At 45.1% G+C, this 24,099-nt stretch overlaps 2 protein-coding genes across 2 annotated transcripts in view; one reads left to right on the forward strand and one right to left on the reverse strand.

Moving 5' to 3' along the window:
* SGPL1 (sphingosine-1-phosphate lyase 1) overlaps positions 1 to 1,045 on the reverse strand; it is an 87,265-nt gene extending 86,220 nt beyond the window's left edge. Inside the window, exon 1 of the mRNA XM_075348976.1 lies at positions 870 to 1,045. Within this exon, the coding sequence (XP_075205091.1) occupies positions 870 to 881 (12 nt within the window). The 5' untranslated portion in view covers positions 882 to 1,045. The remainder of the gene's footprint in view (positions 1 to 869) is intronic.
* Positions 1,046 to 1,125: 80 nt separating this feature from the next.
* Positions 1,126 to 24,099, forward strand: part of LOC142309807 (protransforming growth factor alpha-like) — a 103,263-nt gene continuing 80,289 nt past the window's right edge. The window contains exon 1 of the mRNA XM_075347262.1: positions 1,126 to 1,241. The gene's annotated coding sequence lies outside the window, so the exon portion shown is untranslated. The remainder of the gene's footprint in view (positions 1,242 to 24,099) is intronic.

Raw genomic sequence — 24,099 nt, forward strand, 5'->3', positions numbered from 1 at the left:
TTCTGGCCTTGCAGCACAGGCTTGTCTTCATGCCATGTGTCACAGATACCCGAGATCAGGGAAAGTAACTCTAAGGGCAGTGACCTGCACTTTTCATGCCCATTGCCCTTCCATGCAGGGATCGGAGCAGCCAAGGAGAGATCAGCTTTTAGGTCCAGAAATGGAAGCTCTGGGCAGAAAGTCCTCTTGTGTGAGGCCCACACACCGCGCTGCTGGCCTTGTGGTCATTTCGGAGCAGCAGGGCCAGTTCTTCATACAGAAGCCATTATTAGGAGGCATCACAATGTCCGCACGGCTGCGCAGGCAGTGTCACCCCCATACACCGCATTCTCACAGACCCGTCACCATGACTAGACTCGAATAAATCAGGGATCCCAAAACATCCCGTCTACTGCAGCTCAGCACAGCGGAAAAACCTGCTGGGTTACTGTGCGCACAAGGGGACAAGAGTGAGGAGAGGGGAGCCCCGAGGAGCAGAAACGTGCGGACCCCCATCCTGCCCCGGGGTACCCACCTCTATGATGGTGCAGTCACTTTTAGAAAGGTCTCCCTTCTGATTACAACTTCCCCATTACAGTGAAGGAAATCAGAAATCCTCCATAGGAAACAATGAGAAGAACCCAGCTGATGGAGCTCAGAGGACGTCCCTGCCCCCACTGTGCTGCCAGCCTGCTGGAGTACTACATGTCCCAGCACACACGCCGGGGGTCTGGCACTACACCTCACTAATAGCATTGTGTGACCCCCTTTAACACTTCCCAACTGCACTGAAACTACAACTCCCAGCATGCCCTAAAGCTATTCACGACAGCAGCAGAATCCCCGATCGTTGCTTTGCGGTGTAAGCACTGGCTGGAATGTGCGCTCACCTGTAAGTCCATGTCGGCACGTCAGTCAGGACGCAGGAGGGCGACAGGGCAGGACAACGTCTTCCTCTCTCCGCCGGCCGCTCTCCTCCCCTGATTTAAAGCTCTGCTGCTCATTGCCGACCGGCTCCTCCAGCTCCTCCTGCCTCCCGCCCCTCTCCGCCTTCACAGCCGGCCGGAAATGGCGTGTCAGCCTCCTCCTGCCCTTGTCTCACGCTTAGAAACGACGCCATCTCACATAGCAACGGCGTAAGGCGTAAGGCAGGGGTTATTAACGGCTGCAGGTTGTAGCGACATCTAGTGCTGGAGCGACGGCGGTGCAGGCCCAAGCGCTGCCTACGAGTGGTGACACCGCAGCCGCACGTCTGTGCAGAGGTATCGGACACGGAGCATCTCCATAGTAACCAATTCCCAATCCCCGGAAGAGGGCAGAGAATACAAGTCCCATAGTAATGTACAGTGTGACGGCTGCTTCTGGGGCCAATAGGTGGATATATATATATATATATATATATATATATATATATATATATATATATATATATATATATACAGGGGCGTAACTAGAGTTTGATGGGCCCCGGTGCAAAGTTCGGACCTGGGCCCCCCCTCCACGTACATCGACATTTAGGGTACAGGATAATGACACTGACACTCGGGGTACAGGATAATGACACTGACACTCGGGGTACAGGATAATGATGCTGACACTTGGCTCTTTCCCTCAGCACCCAGATTTCCCATGATCTGAAATCCCTCTATCAGCACCCAGCTTTCCTATTTTCTGATATCCATCTTGTCCTCGGCACACTGCTTCCCCATGCTCTGCTATACAGCTTTCCCTCAGCACCCAGATTTCCCATATCAGAGCATGGGAAAGCTGGGTGCTGAGACATGATGTATAGCAGAGCATGGGAAAGCTGGGTGCTGAGAGAAGATGTATAGCAGAGCATGGGAAAGCTGGGTGCTGAGGGAAAGAGCCTTTTTCCCTCAGCACAAAACATTCCCATCCCCTGCTTGTATCTTTGTCCCCCCTTGTATATAGTTCTCCAAATACAATAATGGCACCCACATAGCCTTCCATATAGTATAAAGGGTCCCACATAACCCTTCATATATTAGAATACACTTCCATAGTCCTCCATGTATTATAATGCATTTCCCATAGTTCTCCATGCATTATAATTCACCCCATAGTACTCAATATATAATACTGCACCACATAGTCCTCCATATATTATAATTCACCCCATAGTCCTCCATATATTATAATGCACCCGCATAATCCTCCATGTATAAAGTAGCCCTCCAATTATTATAATGAATTTCTCATAGTTCTCCATATATTATAATTCACCCCATAGTTCTCCATATATTATACTGCACCACATAGTCCCCAATGTTTTATAATGCACCCCCATAGTCCATGTATAAGGTAGCCTCCATAGTCCTCCATATATTATAATGTAGCCCCCATAGTCCTATATGTATTATAACGCAACCCCATAAAACTTCATATTGCATTATGCAGCCCCATACTCCTCCATGCATAAGGCACCCCTATATTCCATGTATAAGGTGTCCTTCATTTTGTATTATGCAGCCCTCCCAGACCTCCATATATAATTATGCAGCCAGCCTCTCCAGGCCTCCATGTATAATAATGCAGCCAGCCTCCTCAGGCCTCCATGTATTATGTAGCATCCAGCTTCTCCAGGCCTCCATGTATAACAATGCACCCAGCCTCCTCAGGCCTCCATGTATAATATAGCACCCAGTCTCTCCAGACCACCTCCATGTATAACAATGCACCCAGCCTCCTCAGGCCTCCATGTATAATGCAGTATCTCCAGGCCTCCATGTATAATGCAGTATCTCCAGGCCTCCATGTATAATAATGCAGCCACCCCAGACCTCCATATATAATGCAGCCTCCCCAGACCTCCATATATAATGCAGCCTCCCCAGACCTCCATATATAATGCAGCCTCCCCAGACCTCCATGTATAAAGCAGCCTCTACAGGCCTCCATGTATAAAGCAGCCTCTCCAGGCCTCCATATATAATGCAGCCTCCTCAGACCTCCATGTATAAAGCAGCCTCTCCAGGCCTCCATGTATAATAATGCAGCTACCCCAGACCTCCACATATAATGCAGCCTCCTCAGACCTCCATGTATAAAGCAGCCTCTCCAGGCTTCCATGTACAATAATGCAGCTTCCCCAGAACTGCCTTCCCAAGCCTCTGGCCACCGTTTACTCACTTATATTAAAAAAAAAACAAGTACTCACCTTCTCTCTTCCTTCCACCGCTGCTGTCCTCCCCGCTGCTCGTTCTCCCGGTGCTGCGGTCGGCGTCCTCCTGTCCTGCACTCTGTGCACTCAGCACAGCAGTCGCTCGGGAGTGACGTCATCGCACAGGGGGAGAATGGTGATGCATAGTGAGGCACCGGCCGCGCTATGCTTCATCATTACTGTGCGCGGTGACGGGGGAGACACCGTAGCCGCTGACACCAGGTAGGGGGCCCCGGTGCCGCCGCTGACATCAGGCAGGGGGGCCCGGTGTCGGCGGCGGCAGTGGGTCAAATAGCGGCCGCGAGGTCTGTGACAGATCAGCGCAGCTCCTCTCACACTGACAGGAGCTGGCTGCTGATCTGCCTGACGGCCGCCGGGTCCCTAACCTCCCGGGCCCGGTCGCGATCGCGACCGCTGCGACCGCGGTAGTTACGCCACTGTATATATATATATATATAGCGCCGATACTAGGAATTTCAGGGCCCCATACTGGCAACATTTCCTGGCCCCCTTGAGACTCCACCCAGTCTCCCCCCAGCTCCTCCTCCACCCGATATTTCACTCAAAAATTAAGGTCATGTGCGCACGGTGCGTTTTTGTCTTGTGTTTTGGTTGCATTTTAAACTGCTCCGTGTCAATGCCAAAATGCATGCATTGTGCTCCCCAGCAAAGTCTATGAGAAGTCAGAATTTCCATCCCCATGTGGCTTTTTTTCGTCAGTGCTTTGTTTGACAAATATTTGTCGAAATCATTTACTAAAAGTCTCTTCTTCATTGCGTTTTGTGAACATTTTCCACCCATTGAAATGAATGAGATGTTTCAACACCAAAATGTTTCGCTGTGCGTTTACACTGCATTTTTGTTGTATTTTGAATCCGTTTTTGTCAACAAAAACGCAGGTCTCTCGGTCTCTCTCTGTCGGTCTCACTCTCTCTGTCGGTCTCTCCATCGGTCTCTCCTCCCCTTTCTCTCTCTCCTTCATACTCACCAATCACCAGCGTGGCTGTCATACTGCTTCGCGGCCGTTCATTTGGCTTATCTCATATTCACTGCTTCCCCCGCCCACCGGTGCCTATGATTAGTTGCAGTCAGACACACCCCCATGCTGAGTGACAGCTGTCTCACTGCAACCAATCACAGCCGACGTGCAGTACAATAAAAAAATAAATAATTTAAAAAAACTGGCATGTGGTCCCCCCAATTTTCATACCAGCCAAGATAAAGTCTCACAGCTAGGGGAGACTTACGTTATTGGGAGCCCCCCAGCCTTAAAATAGCCATCAGCCACCCGGAATTGCCCGATCCATTAGATGCGAGAGTCCCCGGACTCTACCCGGCTCATCCCGACTGCCCTGGTGCGGTGGCAATCAGGCTAATAAGGAGTTAATTGCAGCCCATAGCTGCCACTAAGTCCAAATGGAGGGTCTGCACGCCTAGAAAATGGGGGATACGTTCCCTGAACGTGCCCCCCATATTCTAGAAGGTCCAGAATCGCCGCGGGACTTTCACAATGGATTACAGCAGGGACCCGATTTTTTTTTTTTTTCAATAAATTGGCCAAAGAGGGAATGTTTTTGGGGAGTGTTTATTCAAATAAATTTTTTTTTGTTGTCAATTTTTTTTTTATTACTGTCAATTAGTTATGTCTGGTATCAAATAGACGCCGTGACATCACTAATTGCTGGGCTTGATGCCAGGTGACATTACACATCTGGTATCAACCCCATTTATTACCCCGTTTGCCACCGCACCAGGGCGCGGGATGAGCTGGGGCGAAGCGCCAGGATTGGCGCATCTAATGGATGCGCCACTTCTGGGGCAGTTGCGGCCTGCTATTTTTAGGCTGGGAAGAGTCCAATAACCATGGCTCTTCCCACCCTGAGAATACCAGACCCCAGCTGTCAGCTTCACCTTGGCTGGTGATCTAATTTGGGGGGACCCTATGTTTGTTTTTGTTTTTTTATTTATTTATTTATTTATAAATAATTAAAAAAAAACAGCTTGGGGAGCCCTCCAAATTGATTACCAGCCAAGGTGAAGCTGTCAGCTGTGGTTTGCAGGCTACAGCTGTCTGCTTTACCCTAGCTGGCTATCAAAAATAGGGGGGACCCCACGTCATTTATTTTAATTATTTTTTTTCTTTTTGGGCTAAATACAAGGCTAGGCACCCTTTAGTGCCACATGAAAGGCACTAAAGGGAGCCAGCTTAGAATATGCAGGGGGTGGGACGTTATATATGTTTGACTTCTATCCATTCATCCATTGTAGCATTTTAGGCTATGTGCCCACAATCAGGGTTTGCAGCGTTTTGAGCGCAGAGTGTTTTCCCTGCGTCCATAACGCTGTGTTGTGCAGTAGAAGCACAGTGGAAGGATTTTTAGAAATCCCATGCCCACTGTGCTTCTTTTCTCCGCAGCATAAACCGACCTGTGGCGCAGCTTCCCGAGCCTCAGCATGTCAATTTATGCTGCGGAGACTAGAGTGCTCTCTGCAGGTAGAATAGAGCTAAAGTCCACAGCAGCCTGAACCCAAATCGTGGGCATGGGCAGCTGCGTTCTCCCATGGACAACACTCACATCTCTGCAGGAAGGCTGGCACTGTGTACTAGACGCCGTGTCGCTGGATCATGGCCACATAGCCTAACAGTGAGAAATTTGTTGCACAGCAACATTTTTGTGAAGTACCTGTGGATTCAAAATGCTTACTATACTCCTAAATAAAATCCTTGAGGGGTCCAGTTTCCAAAATGGAGTCACTTGTGGGGGGTTTCTAATGTACAGTTAGGTCCAGAAATATTTGGACAGTGACACAATTTTCGCGAGTTGGGCTCTGCATGCCACCACATTGGATTTGAAATGAAACCTCTACAACAGAAATCAAGTGCAGATTGTAACGTTTAATTTGAAGGTTTGAACAAAAATATCTGATAGAAATTGTAGGAATTGTACACATTTCTTTACAAACACTCCACATTTTAGGAGGTCAAAAGTAATTGGACAAATAAACCAAACCCAAACAAAATATTTTTATTTTCAATATTTTGTTGCGAATCCTTTGGAGGCAATCACTGCCTTAAGTCTGGAACCCATAGATATCACCAAACGCTGGGTTTCCTCCTTCTTAATGCTTTGCCAGGCCTTTACAGCCGCAGCCTTCAGGTCTTGCTTGTTTGTGGGTCTTTCCGTCTTAAGTCTGGATTTGAGCAAGTGAAATGCATGCTCAATTGGGTTAAGATCTGGTGATTGACTTGGCCATTGCAGAATGTTCCACTTTTTTGAACTCATGAACTCCTGGGTAGCTTTGGCTGTATGCTTGGGGTCATTGTCCATCTGTACTATGAAGCGCCGTCCGATCAACTTTGCGGCATTTGGCTGAATCTGGGCTGAAAGTATATCCCGGTACACTTCAGAATTCATCCGGCTACTCTTGTCTGCTGTTATGTCATCAATAAACACAAGTGACCCAGTGACATTGAAAGCCATGCATGCCCATGCCATCATGTTGCCTCCACCATGTTTTACAGAGGATGTGGTGTGCCTTGGATCATGTGCCGTTCCCTTTCTTCTCCAAACTTTTTTCTTCCCATCATTCTGGTACAGGTTGATCTTTGTCTCATCTGTCCATAGAATACTTTTCCAGAACTGAGCTGGCTTCATGAGGTGTTTTTCAGCAAATTTAACTCTGGCCTGTCTATTTTTGGAATTGATGAATGGTTTGCATCTAGATGTGAACCCTTTGTATTTACTTTCATGGAGTCTTCTCTTTACTGTTGACTTAGAGACAGATACACCTACTTCACTGAGAGTGTTCTGGACTTCAGTTGATGTTGTGAACGGGTTCTTCTTCACCAAAGAAAGTATGCGGCGATCATCCACCACTGTTATCATCCGTGGACGCCCAGGCCTTTTTGAGTTCCCAAGCTCACCAGTCAATTCCTTTTTTCTCAGAATGTACCCGACTGTTGATTTTGCTACTCCAAGCATGTCTGCTATCTCTCTGATGGATTTTTTCTTTTTTTTCAGCCTCAGGATGTTCTGCTTCACCTCAATTGAGAGTTCCTTAGACCGCATGTTGTCTGGTCACAGTAACAGCTTCCAAATGCAAAACCACACACCTGTAATCAACCCCAGACCTTTTAACTACTTCATTGATTACAGGTTAACGAGGGAGACGCCTTCAGAGTTAATTGCAGCCCTTAGAGTCCCTTGTCCAATTACTTTTGGTCCCTTGAAAAAGAGGAGGCTATGCATTACAGAGCTATGATTCCTAAACCCTTTCTCCGATTTGGATGTGAAAACTCTCATATTGCAGCTGGGAGTGTGCACTTTCAGCCCATATTATATATATAATTGTATTTCTGAACATGTTTTTGTAAACAGCTAAAATAACAAAACTTGTGTCACTGTCCAAATATTTCTGGACCTAACTGTATAGGTGCCCAAGAGGCCCTGCTAATGTGACAGGGTGCGCGCAATTTATTTCAACTTTTCCAAAATTCAAATGGTGCTCCTTCCATTCCAAGCTCTCCCATTAATCCAAACAGAGGATTTTGGCCACATATGGGGTATCCCTGCGCTCACAAGAAATTGGATAACAACCTGTGGGGTCCACGATTTGTTGTTGCCTCTTGAAAAAGTGAGGAATGTGATGCTAAAGAAACATTTTTGTGAAAAAAATGAAAATTTTCAATATGGCAACCTAAGCTTATCAAATTCTGTGAAGTATTCGTGGATTCAAAATGCTCAATATACACCTAGATAAAAGCCTTGAGGTGTCTTGTTTCCAGAATGGGGTCACTTGTGGGGGACCTCCACTGTTTAGGCAATTTAGGGGCTTTCCAAATGCGACATAGCGTCCACTAATTATTCCAGCCAAATGTTCAGTCAAATAGCACTTTTTCCCTTCCGAGCCCTGCTGTGCACCCAAACAGTTGATTTCCACCACACATAAGGTATCAGCATACTCAGGAGAAATTGCACAATAAATTTTATGCTCCTTTTTTTCCTTTTACTCTTGTTAAAAAAAAAAGCTATGTGGTTGAAGTAACAATTTTGTGGTAAAAATGTATTTTTTTTATTTTCACAGCTCAACATTATAAACGTCTGTGAAGCACCTGGGGGTTCAGGGTACTCACCAAACATCTAGATAAATTCCTTGAGGGGTCTATTTTCCAGAATGGGGTCACTTGTGGGGGACATCCACTGCTTAGGCACCTCAGGGGCTCTCCTAATGCAACATGGTGTCCGCTATTGATTCCAGCCAATTTTGCAGTCAAATTGCACTCCTTCCCTTCCAAGACCTGCCGTGTGCCCAAACAGTTGATTTCCACCACATATAAAATATCACCAAACTCAGGAGAAATTGCACAATAAATTTCATGGTGATTTTTTTTCCTGTTACCCTTGTGAAAAAAAGCTACCTGGTTGAAGTAACAATTTTGTGGTAAAATTTTATTTTTTTATTTTCATGGCTCAACGTTATAAACTTCTGTGAAGCACCTGGGGGTTCAGGGTACTCACCAAACATCTAGATAAATTCCTTGAAAAGGCCTAGTTTCCAATATGGGGTCACTTGTGGTGTTTTTTTGCTGTTTGTGTACCTTAGGGGTCCTCCAAATGCAACATGGTGCCCGCAATCTTTTTCAGCCAAATTTCCTTTCCAAAATTCAAATATTGCTCCTTTCGTTCCAAGCCCTCCCGTTTGTCCATACAAAGGTTTCAGACCACATGTGAGGTATCACCGCGCTCATAAAAAAGTGGGTAACAAACATTTGGGTCAAATTTTTGGAATTACCTCTTGAAAAAGTGAGAGAATTGATGCTAAAGCAACATTTTTGAGAAAAAAATGACAATTTTCAATATGACAACGTAACGTTATCAAAATCTGTGAAGTACCTGTGGGTCCAAAATGCTCACTATACCCCTCGATAGAAGCCTTAAGGGGTCTAGTTTCCAAAATGGGGTCACTTGGGTTCCTGCTGTTTAGGTACCTTAGGGGATCTGTAAATGCAACATGGTGCCCGCAATCTGTTTCAGCCAACTTTGCTTTCCAAAATTCAAATATTGCTCCTTTCATTCCAAGCCCTCCCATTTACCCAAACAAAGGTTGCTGACCACATGTGGGGTATCGGCGCGCTCATAAGAAAGTGGGTAACAAAGTGTGATGTCCAATGTTTGGTGTTACCTCTTGAAAAAGTAAGAAAATTAGTGCTAAAGCAACATTTTTAGGTAAAATGTAAATTTTTATTTTTTTTCATTCCACATTACTTTAGTTCCTGTGAAGCACCTGAAGGGTTAATAAACTTCTTGGATGTGGTTTTGAGTACCTTGAGGGGTGCAGGTTTTAGAATTGTGTCACTTTTGGGTATTTTCTGTCACCTAGGCCTCTCAAAGTCACTTCAAATGGGATGTGGTCCCTAAAGAAATGGTTTTGTAAATTTTGTTGAAAAAATGGGAAATTGCTGATGAACTTTGAACCCTTCTAACTTCCTAACCCCAAAAAATTTTGTTTGAAAAATGGCGCTGATCTAAAGTAGACAAGTGGGAAATGTTATTTATTAACTATTTTGTGTGACATAACTCTCTGGTTTATGGGCATAAAAATTAAAAGTTTGAAAATTGCAAAATTTTTAATTTTTTTGTCAAATTTCAGATTTTTTCACAAATAAAATAAAAAAAATCATCCTAAATTTACCTCTAACATGAAGCCCAATATGTCACGAAAAAACAGTCTCAGAATCACCAGGATCCATTGAAGTGTTCCAGAGTTATAACCTTATAAAGTGACACTGGTCAAAATTGCAAAAAATGGCCTGGGCATTAAGTACAAAACTGGCTTCGTCCTTAAGGGGTTAAAGGGAAGGTATCGTCAAAAAAAAAATAATAATAACTGAAAAAAATGTAAAGTTATAATGTTTAAATGTTTGTTTAAATATTATTATTTTTTTTTTAATTGTGCAAAATATAAAAAAAAAATTAAAAAGTTTGATATTTTCCATTGTTAAACACTAGGGGGAGCAGCTTCTGAAATCCTACTGAATTTCCACTGTATAAAAAGCTCAGATTACAGCCTGCCGTAAAGTGGGCGGAGTCTGCTCTCCTGTGTGTGATGTCGCCTCCCCCCTCCTAATCTGAGTGTTTACAACAGATAACAGAGAATGACATGTAGGGACACAGTGCACAGCCATTTTCATGGTGACTAGTGATGAGCGAGCATGCTTGTAACTACTCGGTACTCGCACGAGTATCACTGTACTCGGGCTGCTCGGCGGGGTACCGAGTAATTTTGCAATACTCGTGCTTTACTCGTGGTCTTCATCCCTGCATGTTGGCGCTCTTTTGAGAGCCAGCCCTCATGCAGGGATTGGCTGGCAGACCACTGCAATGCCACAGCCCTGTTAGTTGTGGAATTGCAGTGATTGGCCGGCCTGCACAGCGTGACCGAGCCTTTATACCGGCCGGCGCGCTGTGCTCTGTACACAGCCATCTCATATTCCCTGCTTTCCACGCCCACAGGCGCCTATGATTGGTTGCAGTGAGACACGCCCCCACGCTGAGTGACAGGTGTCACACTGCACCCAATCACAGCAGCCGGTGGGCGTGTCTATACTGTGCAGTAAAATAAATAAATAAATAATTAAAAAAACGGCGTGCGGTTCCCCCCAATTTTAATACCAGCCAGATAAAGCCATACAGCTGAAGGCTGGTATTCTCAGGATGGGGAGCTCCACGTTATGGGGAGCCCCCCACCCTAACAATATCAGTCAGCAGCTGGCCAGAATTGCCGCATACATTATATGCGACAATTCTGGGGCTGTACCCGGCTCTTCCCGATTTACCCTGGTGCGTTGGCAAATCGGGGTAATAAGGAGTTATTGGAAGCCCATAGCTGCCAATAAGTCCTAGATTAATCATGTCATGCGTCTATGAGACACCCTCCATGATTAATCTGTAAGTTACAGTAAATAAACCCACACACCCGAAAAAATCCTTTATTAGAAATAAAAAACACACACATATACCCTGGTTCACCACTTTAATCAGCCCGAAAAAGCCCTCCTTGTCCGGCGTACTCCAGGATGATCCAGCGTCGCATCCTGCGCTGCTGCATGGAGGTGACCGGAGCTGCAGAAGACACCGCCGCTCCGGTCACCTCCACACAGCAAATGAACACAGCCGCGCGATCAGCTGCTGTCACTGAGGTTACCCGCTGTCACCGCTGCATCCACCGGTGGCCGCGGGTAACCTCAGTGACAGCAGCTGATCGCGCGGCTGTGTTCATTTGCTGTGTGGAGGTGACCGGAGCGGCTGTGTGTGCTGCGGCTCCGGTCACCTCCATGCAGCAGCGCTGGATGCGACGCTGGATCATCCTGGATTACGCCGGACATGGAGGGCTTTTTCGGGCTGATTAAAGTGGTGAACCAGGGTATATGTGTGTGTTTTTATTTCTAATAAAGGATTTTTTCTGGTGTGTGTGTGTGTTTATTTACTGTAACTTACAGATTAATCATGGAGGGTGTCTCATAGACGCCTGACATGATTAATCTAGGGTTTAGTGGCAGCTATGGGCTGCCAATAACTCCTTATTACCCCGATTTGCCAACGCACCAGGGCAAATCGGGAAGAGCCGGGTACAGTCCCAGAACTGTCGCATATAATGTATGCGGCAATTCTGGGCGGCTGTTGGCTGATATTGTTAGGGTGGGGGGCTCCCCATAACGTGGAGCTCCCCATCCTGAGAATACCAGCCTTCAGCCGTATGGCTTTATCTGACTGGTTTTAAAAATGGGGGGAACCGCACGCCGTTTTTTTAAATTATTTATTAATTTTAATTATTAATTTTAATTATTTATTAAATAATTAAAAAAAACGGCGTGCGGTTCCCCCCATTTTTAAAACCAGCCAGATAAAGCCATACGGCTGAAGGCTGGTATTCTCAGGATGGGGAGCTCCACGTTATGGGGAGCCCCCCACCCTAACAATATCAGCCAACAGCTGCCCAGAATTGCCGCATACATTATATGCGACAGTTCTGGGACTGTACCCGGCTCTTCCCGATTTACCCTGGTGCGTTGGCAAATCGGGGTAATAAGGAGTTAATGGCAGCCCATAGCTGCCACTAAATCCTAGATTAATCATGTCAGGCGTCTCCCCGAGATTCCTTCCATGATTAATCTGTAAATTACAGTTAAAAAACACACACACCCGAAAAATCCTTTATTAGAAATAAAAAACACTAACAAAGTCCCTCATTACCAATTTATTAACCCCGACAAACCCTCCATGTCCGGCGTACTCCACGGACTCCGGCGTCGCGTCCAGCTCTGCTGCATGGAAGTGACAGGAGCTGCAGAAGACACCGCCGCTCCGGTCACCTCCACGCAGCTAATGAAGACAGCCGTGCGATCAGCTGAGCTGTCACTGAGGTTACCCGCTGTCACTGGATCCAGTGACGGCGGGTAACCTCAGTGACAGCTCAGCTGATCGCGCTACTCACCTCATTTGCTGCGTGGAAGTGACCGGAGCGGCGGTGTCTTCTGCGGCTCCGGTCACCTCCATGCAGCAGCGCTGGAAGCGACGCTGGAACATCCTGGATGACGCCGGACATGGAGGGCTTTTTGGGGCTGATTAAAGTGGTGAACCAGGGAATGTGTGTGTGTTTTTTATTTCTAATAAAGGATTTTTTCGGGTGTGTGTGTTTATTTACTGTAACTTACAGATTAATCATGGAGGGTGTCTCATAGACGCCTGACATGATTAATCTAGGATTTAGTGGCAGCTATGGGCTGCCATTAACTCCTTATTACCCCGATTTGCCAAAGCACCAGGGCAAATCGGGAAGAGCCGGGTACAGCCCCAGAACTGTCGCATATAATGTATGCGGCAATTCTGGGCGGCTGCTGACTGATATTGTTAGGCTGGGGGGCTCCCCATAACGTGGAGCTCCCCATCCTGAGAATACCAGCCTTCAGCCGTATGGCTTTATCTGGCTGGCATTAAAATGGGGGGGACCGCACGCCGTTTTTTTTTAATTATTTATTAATTTATTTTACTGCACAGTATAGACACGCCCACCGGCTGCTGTGATTGGGTGCAGTGTGACACCTGTCACTCAGCGTGGGGGCGTGTCTCACTGCAACCAATCATAGGCACCGGTGGGCGGGGAAAGCAGGGAATAGGAGATTGTTTAATGAGCGGCCGGCTTTTTCAAAATAGTAAAAGCCGCCGGTCACCTCCACGCAGCTAATGAAGGGAATAGCGCGATCAGCTGCTGTCAGTCAGGTAACTCCCGGCCACCGCTGGATCCAGCGGTGCCGCGATTAACCTCAGTGACAGCAGCTGATCGCTATACTCACCTCAGTTGGTGCATGGAGCTGACTGGAGCGGCGGTGAGTAGCGCGATCAGCTGAGCTGTCACTGAGGTTACCCGCGGCCACCGCTGCATCCACCGCTGGATCCAGGTAACCTCAGTGACAGCTCAGCTGATCGCGCTACTCATCTCATTAGCTGCGTGGAGGTGACCGGAGCGGCGGTGTCTTCTGCAGCTCCTGTCACTTCCATGCAGCAGAGCTGGACGCGACGCTGGAGGACTGTGGAGTACGCCGGACATGGAGGGTTTGTCGGGGTTAATAAATTGGTAATGAGGGACTTTGTTAGTGTTTTTTATTTCTAATAAAGGATTTTTCGGGTGTGTGTGTTTTTTAACTGTAATTTACAGATTAATCATGGAAGGAATCTCGGGGAGACGCCTGACATGATTAATCTAGGATTTAGTGGCAGCTATGGGCTGCCATTAACTCCTTATTACCCCGATTTGCCAACGCACCAGGGTAAATCGGGAAGAGCCGGGTACAGCCCCAGAACTGTCGCATATAATGTATGCGGCAATTCTGGGCGGCTGCTGACTGATATTGTTAGGGTGGGGGGCTCCCCATAACGTGGAGCTCCCCATCCTGAGAATACCAGCCTTCAGCCGTATGGCTTTATCTGGCTGGTATTAAAATTGGGGGGACCGCATGCCGTTTTTTTTAATTATTTAATTATTTATTTCACTGCACAGTATACACACACCGGCTGCTGTGATTGGTTGCAGTGAGACAGCTGTCACTCAGTGTGGGAGCGTGTCTCACTGCAACCAATCATAGGCGCCGAAAAGCAGGACAGCAGGGAATAGGAGATTGATTAATGAGCGGCCGGCTTTTTCAAAAGAGGAAAAGCCACCGGAGTTTGAACAGCTGTGCAGCGCCGCGGCAGTGATCGGGGAACGGTAAGTAAGAGAGAGGGGGGGGAACTGACCGACAGACTGTGAGAGGGGGACAGACAAGACAGAGAGAGACAGACCGACGGACTGAGGGAGATAGAATAAAAAAAAAAAAATGACCGACATCGCTAGTAAAAAGCACAAAACGTGCGTTTTGGACATCGGAGTGCCACACAAGGTTTTCATGTAAAATCTTTCATGTATTAATCTCAAAAAGTAACATACACCAGCTCTATCTCACTATTGAGTATGTGCCCTTAACATTTCCGCCATGAAAATTCATTTTGGTGTCATTTTGGAAGGTTTTCTGGTGAGTCCGTAAAAATGGCGTAAAACTCGGACAAAATTGTTCACATCTGTGACTTTTGAGTGATAAATGCTTCAAGGGGTCTTCCCCATGCTGATGCCATGTCATTTGAGCACTCTTCTGAGACTTTTGTGACATTTTTAGGGTTTCTCCATGCTGCCGGGGGGTCATTTCACAAAAATACTCGGGTCTCCCATAGGATAACATTGGGCTCGGTGCTCGGGCCGAGTACACGAGTATCTTGGGAGGCTCGGCCCGAGCTTCGAGCACCCGAGCTTTTTAGTACTCGCTCATCACTAATGGTGACCAGAAATGCCTAAAGTGTCACCAAGGACAGCATGAGTATCACATAGGATAGGATTAGATACACAGCTCAGCAGACAATATCACAGGAGAGGATTAGATACACAGCTCAGCAGACAGCATCACCCAGGACAGGATTAGATACACGGCTCAGCAGACAGTATCACAGAGGATAGGATTAGATACACAGCTCAGCAGACAGTAATACACAGTAGAGGATTAGATACACAGCTCAGCAGACAGTATCACACAGGAGAGGATTAGATACACGGCTCAGCAGACAGCATCACCCAGGACAGGATTAGATACACAGCTCAGCAGACAGTATCACACAGGATAGGATTAGATACACAGCTCAGCAGACAGTATCACACAGGAGAGGATTAGATACACAGCTCAGCAGACAGTATCACACAGGAGAGGATTAGATACACGGCTCAGCAGACAGCAACACCCAGGACAGGATTAGATACACGGCTCAGCAGACAGTATCACACAGGATAGGATTAGATACACAGCTCAGTAGACAGTATCACACAGGAGAGGATTAGATACACAGCTCAGCAGACAGTGTCACACAGGATAGGATTCGATACACAGCTCAGCAGACAGTATCACACAGGATAAGATTAGATACACAGCTCAGCAGACAGTATCACACAGGATAGGATTAGATACACAGCTCAGCAGACAGTATCACACAGGATAGGATTAGATACACAGCTCAGCAGACAGTATCACACAGGATAGAATTAGATACACGGCTCAGCAGACAGCATCACCCAGGAGAGGATTAGATACACGGCTCAGCAGACAGTATCACACAGGACAGGATTAGATACACGGCTCAGCAGACAGTATCACACAGGAGAGGATTAGATACACGGCTCAGCAGATAGCATCACCCAGGACAGGATTAGATACACGGCTCAGCAGACAGTATCACAGATGATAGGATTAGATACACAGCTCAGCAGATAGTATCACACAGGATAGGATTAGATGCACAACCCTGCAGACAGTATCACCGGTACACACACAGGTACTCACATGCAGTGGCGCGCGCGTGCACACACACACACAATCACCCCTGATGGGGACCTTGTGCCAACCACATACAATCACCCCTGATGGGGACCTTGTGCCACACACACACACACACACACACACACACACACACACACACCTTTCACATCATTCCTCTCTGTGACCTCCGGAGGGCACTCCAGGCAGCTGTGCTGCATGCCATCCTCCCCTGCGTCCAGCCGACATTTCACACATCCGATCGCATACACTCACACATCCGATCGCATACACTCACACATCCGATCGCATACACTCACACATCCGATCGCATACACTCACACATCCGATCACATACACTCACACACACTCACGATATCGCACATACCTGTACAATCGCGTGCACACACACACACACAGCAGCGGCGGACAGAGCTGGGGGAGCTGCGGCAGCGGGCAGAGCGGGGACTTGGGAGAACGGAGGGAGGGGGGTGTCATTGGAGACGGTAACGGCGGCGGCAGTAGCTGGGGCAGAGCAGGGGCTGGGGAGAACGGAAGGATGGAATGTCATCGGAGACAGTAAGGAGGGGAGGAAAGGGGAGTCGGCCCGTACTCACACATCCCGGCGGTTGACAGGTGTAAAGTGGAGCAAACAGCACACGCTGTGAGCTCCACAATAATGGCACTAAACTCCTCCCTCTTGTGTTCTGGACAGCCCAGGGGGTGCGTCCACGTCACAGCAGACGCCCACTGTAACGTATGGCAAGGGGTCGGAGCCCGACTATCAGAGTCTATGGACAGGGGCTGCCATAAAGGAAGGAGTTACTGTCGTTACACACAAGGCAAATCCAGCATGGCAGCCCCCAGTGCCTCCAGTAAAATAAGAATTACATAAAAACTAAATAAGCTGCGATTTTCATTTTGTATTAGAAATACTTGATTTCATAATCACTATTTTTAATACAAAAATAAAAAACCGCGATACCTTCCCTTTAAGGATTTATAGCAATGAGAAATGACACAGGAAAAAAGTATTGAACACACTTAGTGAAATTCATTTAAAGGGGTTATCTGGCTTATTTTGTTTATTTTTTTATTTCACTATTGGGCTACATAGGGGCATGTAGGTAGATAGCAACTACCTACCTGCCCTGCTGTCAGCCCCTCTCCCCCTGTTCAGAGTGGTCATGTGACCACTCCTGCTGGCATTTTACTACTTCCTGTGATGTCACATCGACAGGGGCAGGAGCTTGTTGACGGGCATCACAGCCGACGCCATGTTGCCGCCCTGTTGCCGACCATGTACTGCACAACGCAGTCCCCGCCCCCTCTCATCCTCCCTTGCACCCTCCCCACATTCTGTACTTTCCCCCACCCCCTGTGCACTGCTATCTTCTCCCCTGCCCTGTATGTGTCGGGGCCTTGGACAATCAGGGTGTCCACACGCTGTCAGGGACACCATCAGCGCTGTTTGCCCAACGGTGTCCCCAGCCCATTATGATGTAACTGTTTCCCCTCTCCCCCGTGCACTATATCCCTGCACTATGTGATGAGCGCAGCATTCTGAGGCCAGGAGCTTTTTGAATACTACCGGGAACAGAGACCAGGGGCATCACCTGAAACTAGCGGTCAGCACTTATCTCTGCATCGCTTGGACACCGCTCAGCTGTAAGGACGCTGCGCTCATCACAGTGTACGGGAGAGAACAGAGAGCACGGGGTGAGAGACTGCACAGGGGGAGAGGAGACAGCGCTGGGGGGCAGCAGAGACAGCACAGGGGGAGAAGAGAGATCACAGGGTTGAGAAGAGACAATCAAAAAGACTGCTGGAACACCATTGCAAATGTGATCAGAGTGCTAGCTACAAAATACACAATTTATATAAAGTGAAAGCTGCACATTAAATTCAGAGAAATATGAATAAGCATAACTGCTCTATGATATATAAAGAAATGAAAAACACAATTAGCCATATGAAAAATTAGAAAAATTGAAAATGTGACATTGCATGACTGCTAAGGATTATTTGAAAAAAAAAGGGATATTTTGCTAATGTATTGATCAATTCATTACTGCCCGACAACCACTTCCCGGTAACCTCTTTTTTATGGGGTCCCTGACCAAATGTTACCACTATATGTGGTTAAAACCTACTTGTGCGTATGGGTACCTAACCAAATAACCAAATGTACCTTTATGTGCGGTTAAAACCTACTTGTGTATGGGAAGCCAGGGACCTGGCTATATAGGAAATTGAATAAACATGTATTTTTTAGCTAGCACCCTGTTCACATTTGCAGTGGTGTTCCAGCAGTCTTTTTGATTGTTATGCAGTTTTTTCTTTTTGGGAACCCAGACCCGCCCTTCAGCCATGTTTATTCCAAAACAGCCCCACTGAAAAAGAGCACCACACCATTATGTTCCCACCTCTAAAATTCCCTGTTGGTATGGTCTTTTTTGGGTGATATGCAGTGGCTTTTGGCCTCCAAACATGGGTTGTATTATGGCATCCAAAGAGTTCAATTTTGTTCTCATCTGACCAGTCTTTATTCTCCTAGTATTTGACAGGCTTGTCTAAATGTTGTTGAGGAAACTTTAAACATACTTGAACATGCTTTTTGTTCAGCAAAGGAGTCTTGCGTGGTGTGTGTGCAGACAGACCGTGAAGGTTAAGTGCATTACTTATTGTTTTCTTTGAAACAATTGTACTTGCTGATTCCAGGTCTTTGTGTTACTCTCCACATGTGATCCTTGGCTCTTGGACAACTCGTCTAATTATTTTAACTCCTTTGTCTGAGATCTTGAGAGGAGCACCTGGTTTTGGCTGATTTTTGGTGAAATAATGTTCTTTCCACTTACGGATTATGGCCCTAACAGTGCTCACTGCAACAATAAGGCTGTGAAGGTCTTGTGACAGCTCACTGGGTTTACCCATCATGAGATGTTTCTTGTGTGGCATTTTGGTAATGAGATCTTTTTATAGGCCATCAATTGAACCAGCTGATACTATTTTTCACTAAGTGGTAGTATTGCTTTCTAATTACTGATAAATTTCATCTGGTGTCATGACTTTCTACCTTTTTGTACCTCTCTTTCCTTTTCTTTAGGTGCTCAATACTTTTTCACTGTGTCATTTCTCATTCTTACACTTTACAAAATTTATAGATATCTGTGGTTTAATTTCTTTCGCTGTGTGGATTGGATGGGTTGACATCTGGTGAGAAATTTCTGTCAATATCATCTTTAGAAATATATATGCTCAGAAAATTGGTGATGGGTCCAGTAGTTATTTCACCCGCTATATATATATATATATATATATATATATATATAATATATATATACTGTATATATACATATATATATATATATATATATATATATACATATATTGTTAATCTTATTTTTTCCTCAGAAGTGTGATAGTATTCAAAATTATGTATTGTTAATCTACACTTAATAGCCATATACTGATCTTTAGAAGCATCCAGTACTATGATCTGTACAGTAATTATATTACTGCATTTGTAATGCTGGTTAGTTAGATGAAATAATCATACAATTATCCATTCAATCAAAATGAATGTGTCTTTAATTAAAAAATCCCCTACTGTGAGCGCGGCCGTCTCATCCGTCACTCTCTTTGATGTATTCATACATTGCTGGCATAGATGAAATGTAGGATTATATTAATGTAAAGAAAGATCTGCAACATCAAAGAAATAATCCTCTTGAGATGAGATGCTAAATACAATCTGATACACTAATGTCATATATTTATTTATATACCCATATTCTTATAATAGTAAGTAATTGCATAATTTCCATCGGCAGGGGCCTAAATACTAATGTCCTCAGAATGTAGGGTCACAGCACTAGTTAAAGGGGTTTTCTTGGATTACAATATTGGTGGCCAATACTTTATAGAGGTCATCAGTAACAGACTGGTAGGGGGGCGGATTGCCCTTTGTTGCTTTACCATACAGATTTCAGCTCTGTCCCAGACAGACCCAGTGCCAAAGATAGGTGGCATTGCCTGGTAAACAATGAAGGAAACTCTGTGCTCTCTGGAACTGTTGGATGATTGTGATGGTGACAAGAGTCAGATCCCACCAGTCTGATATTGATGACCTATCCTTTTCAAAAAGTTCTTTACTTTTATAGCTTCCCAAAAAATCTTTTAAAAGGGTATTTCACCTCTCCGATGGAGAGGTGAAATAGGTTAAAGCAACTGGAACCCAACCAATCACCAGAATGGCAGACCTCTGTCCCCCCCAACCCAAAGACACCAATCAGAAGGAGTTTGAATGGCTCAGTGTTGGATCGTGTACCCTGCCAGCCCACTTAAAGTGTATTGCACTGACTGAAGGAGCTGAGCGGACACCAGGATGAACCATAACATTAAATGAACCTACCTCTTTAAACGGACATCTTTAATACAGGGATCAATATTTATTACATTCAATATCGTGCCAAGATGTCGTGTCAGATTAAGAACAGGGATGGTAAAAGCTTTCTTGATGCCAAAAAATGGTGTGTGGGCACCTCTCTGAGCTTTATATACTGATTCCCTCTTCAGTATTGATCGGTTATGGTCTGTCCCGGTAGCCAAAGCTTGTTTTCATCTTTCTATTCCTTAAACTGCTTCGTTTTTTTAATGGAGCCTAGGGGCTGTCTATTTTACCTTTGGCTTACATCATTCTTGGATATCTAAAATTTGCTTCACTGCTAAACCCAGGGCCTCATGTAACAAAAAAAAAAAACTAATCCAGACAGAACCTGGTGTAATTGTGGATAGTAAGTAAATGATCCTTGTATGTTTGCAATGCAGGTTAGAAACATTATCAGATTTGTTACTCTGATGTCTGTTCCACTTTTTGTTTGCACTGATTGAAGTAGGTGATGACGCAGAAGCTTGAAATCTTGAAGTGTTGCTTCCTGTGAAGTCTCACCGGAGCCTGGGAGCTTTGCCAACTGTCTTGTGTGTTTGGAATTCTCCCCTATTTCCGGAAGATTTTTGGATGTTTTGGGCCACACAATAATATCCATAGGTATCAAGATAAACTAAAATCATTAGTCTAGGTACACATGTTATGGATTTTGTTCCGATTTTATGTGCATATTTTTTTTTTGTAAAGTCTGCAGCATTTTTGCAGCACTAAAGTGGATACGTTTTAAAGTGAACTTGACAGTAGATACATGTTGCCCATGGATTGGGCAGAACCTATCGTACAATGCCTGCATGATCTCAGCCAGGTATGTTTTACTCTGAAATGCTGTATTGTTTCAGAGAAAAACATACTTTAAAAGCAACCAGTTACCGAGCTGCACTGGAGACTAGTCGGACTGGAGGGTTCTTCCCACCCGGAGAGACCTGTCAATCCAAGAACAACAAATTATTGGCCCAATCACAGTAGTGCTAACTCTAGAATCCAGAAAAACCAATGAAGTAACCAGAGTAAATAGCAAGAATAAAATCAAATAATTTTATTGAAAGCATTATTTTTTAAAAGACATTTTTTTAAAAAAACATTATATGAATATATAGAACGATAAAGGGGATGTCTGCCAAAAAAACACCATTCCAATCACTGCTTCACTTCACGTATGTGTGTAACACAGATGAACCACTGATATTCACTTATAAATGTGCAACAAAAAAGAGGGGAATTAAATAACATGCTCCACGCAAGAAAATCTCCCATAAGGTATTGCACTATCCCAGAGAAAGTTATTGCACAGCCCCAGGAAACATGAACAAACAGCGGTTTAGAAAACCTCAGAATGACAATAAATAAATTAATATTGCACTCTCCCATCAATACAGCAAAAATTCACAAACCAGTACATGTTATAGAGCTCATTTCAGATGTGACTTCCTTGTGGACAGAAATTATGTTAAAGATAAGGATGAAAGTTCACTTGCCCACATAAACAAAGATAAGAATGCCCAGAGGGAATATATAAATAAGAGGGTAGTGATAACACAATTCATAAAGAGATAATCCTGTCCAAAAAGAAGTACTGGGTAGAAAAATGCATGGAGAGAATACCAGCCAAGGATAGATGCAGAAAGGAGAGAGCAGGATACACAAGCAGTCAATATAGAGCAGATGCCTGACTGCCAAATACCATACTGGAAGTGGATGGAAAGGACAAATACCCTGACGGCCGTTTCGCCTAGGGCTTCTTCGTGACCCTTGTGTTATCACTACCCTGGAGCATGTTATTTAATCCCCCTCTTTTTTGATGCACATTTATAAGTGAATATGAGTGGTTCATCTGTGTTACATACATACGTGAAGTGAAGCAGTGATTGGAATGGTGGTTTTTTGGCAGACATCCCCTTTATCGTTCTATATATTCATATAATGTTTTTCTAAAAAAATGTCTTTTAAAAAATAATACTTTCAATAAAATTATTTGATTTTATTTTTGCTATTTACTCTGGTTACTTCATTGGTTTTTCTGTCAATCCAAGGCAGTGGGCGGGGAGAAGCTTTTAAAGTATGTTTTCCTCTGCATCGTTTCAGAGTCAAACATACCTAGCTGAGATCATACAGCCCCAATCTGATACAGGGTGCCCGTGGTTTAGGCTGCTGGTATCAGACATTAGGCTGCCTGTAACTTAAATGGGTTGTCTGAATTAGGTTAAGCACACATGGCAAGAAAAACGGAGCACGTGGAATGCAATAAAAAAAAATAGCATTCCACCCGCACCCATGTTACTCTATGGGGCATCTCTCATTAGCAATTTTTTCTCTGCCCTAATCGGACTGAGAAAACAATTGCAGCATACTGCGGGTGGAATTCGATTCATTTTCACTCACATCCATACAAGTCTATGGGTGCAAGAGAAACATCGCATTGCACTCACATTACACCAGTGTAATGCAAGTGCAGTGCGATATATGCATCAGCTGACAATGGAGGAGATGGGGAGATTACTACCTCCCTCTCCTCCGCAGAGCCCACCCCCTTCCTCCGAGGCTGTGCTGTGATCACAGGATCGCAGCACAGTGACGAGACAATCGCATGACACTCGGCTTATACTCCAGTAGAGCCGGAGCTGAGTGTCAATGCGATTCAATCTCATTAATGACCATGTGGCCACAGCCTTAAAGGGTACCTCCAGTTTTACAAGAACATAACTAGGACTCTGCAGTGTAATAATTTTTCTAAACTAATCTACAGTATTGGCAATTTTTTCTGATAACCCATGGTCCGGCCAACCAAAAGTCGGTGCTGCTGACTGCACTAAATTAATCAGCGACCTGCGTGTCTCTCTCAGATACTGTCTCCAGTGCAGGAGCGAGCGTTATAGTATTATACAGCACTGATTCCTGCAATAAAGACAGTATCTGAGAGACACGCAGGACAAAGCCAAGAAGGTATCCAAGGAGCCGGAGAAGGACGCTGCTTGTGTAGTACAGCCAACAGCATAGAGCTTGGGGAATATGTGCTGTGGGTTTATCATTAAAAAACAGTAATTAAGATTTAGAAAAATGATTACACTGCAGAGTCCTGCACTTGCATCATGTTCTTGTGAAATTCGAGTTATGCTTTAACAACTGATGTCCCATCCAATGGATATGTTGTCAATATGAGATTGTGGGGGATTGAAACCTGACATCCCCAGTAATTAGATGAAATATTCTTCGGGAGTGGCCAGAAGTAAGTAATTTTTGGGGTAAAATACATACAAGAGAATCAGAGTAGTTCTGCAGCAGGTGACAATCACCACTACACAATGAATATTGTGTATTGACGATCTGTTCAGAATGTTTATATCTGGCTGAGACTGAATCTTATTACAGCTGAGTGTAAGAGGTGCCGGGAGCCGAACCCATATAATTTCGATTTAGATGACCTTTTTGAAGGATAGGTCTTATAAAATTCATTTATACCTTTAGGGCTAGCACACACAGCGAGTAATACGTAGCGAGTGGAATGCGATAAAAAAATCGCATTCCACTCGGACCAATATAACTCTATGGGGCAGCTCTCATGAGCAATTTTTTTTTCAGTCTTAATCGGACCGAGAAAAC

The sequence above is a fragment of the Anomaloglossus baeobatrachus genome, chromosome 5 (genome assembly GCF_048569485.1).
Source record: "Anomaloglossus baeobatrachus isolate aAnoBae1 chromosome 5, aAnoBae1.hap1, whole genome shotgun sequence".
Classification (NCBI taxonomy): Eukaryota; Metazoa; Chordata; class Amphibia; order Anura; family Aromobatidae; genus Anomaloglossus; species Anomaloglossus baeobatrachus.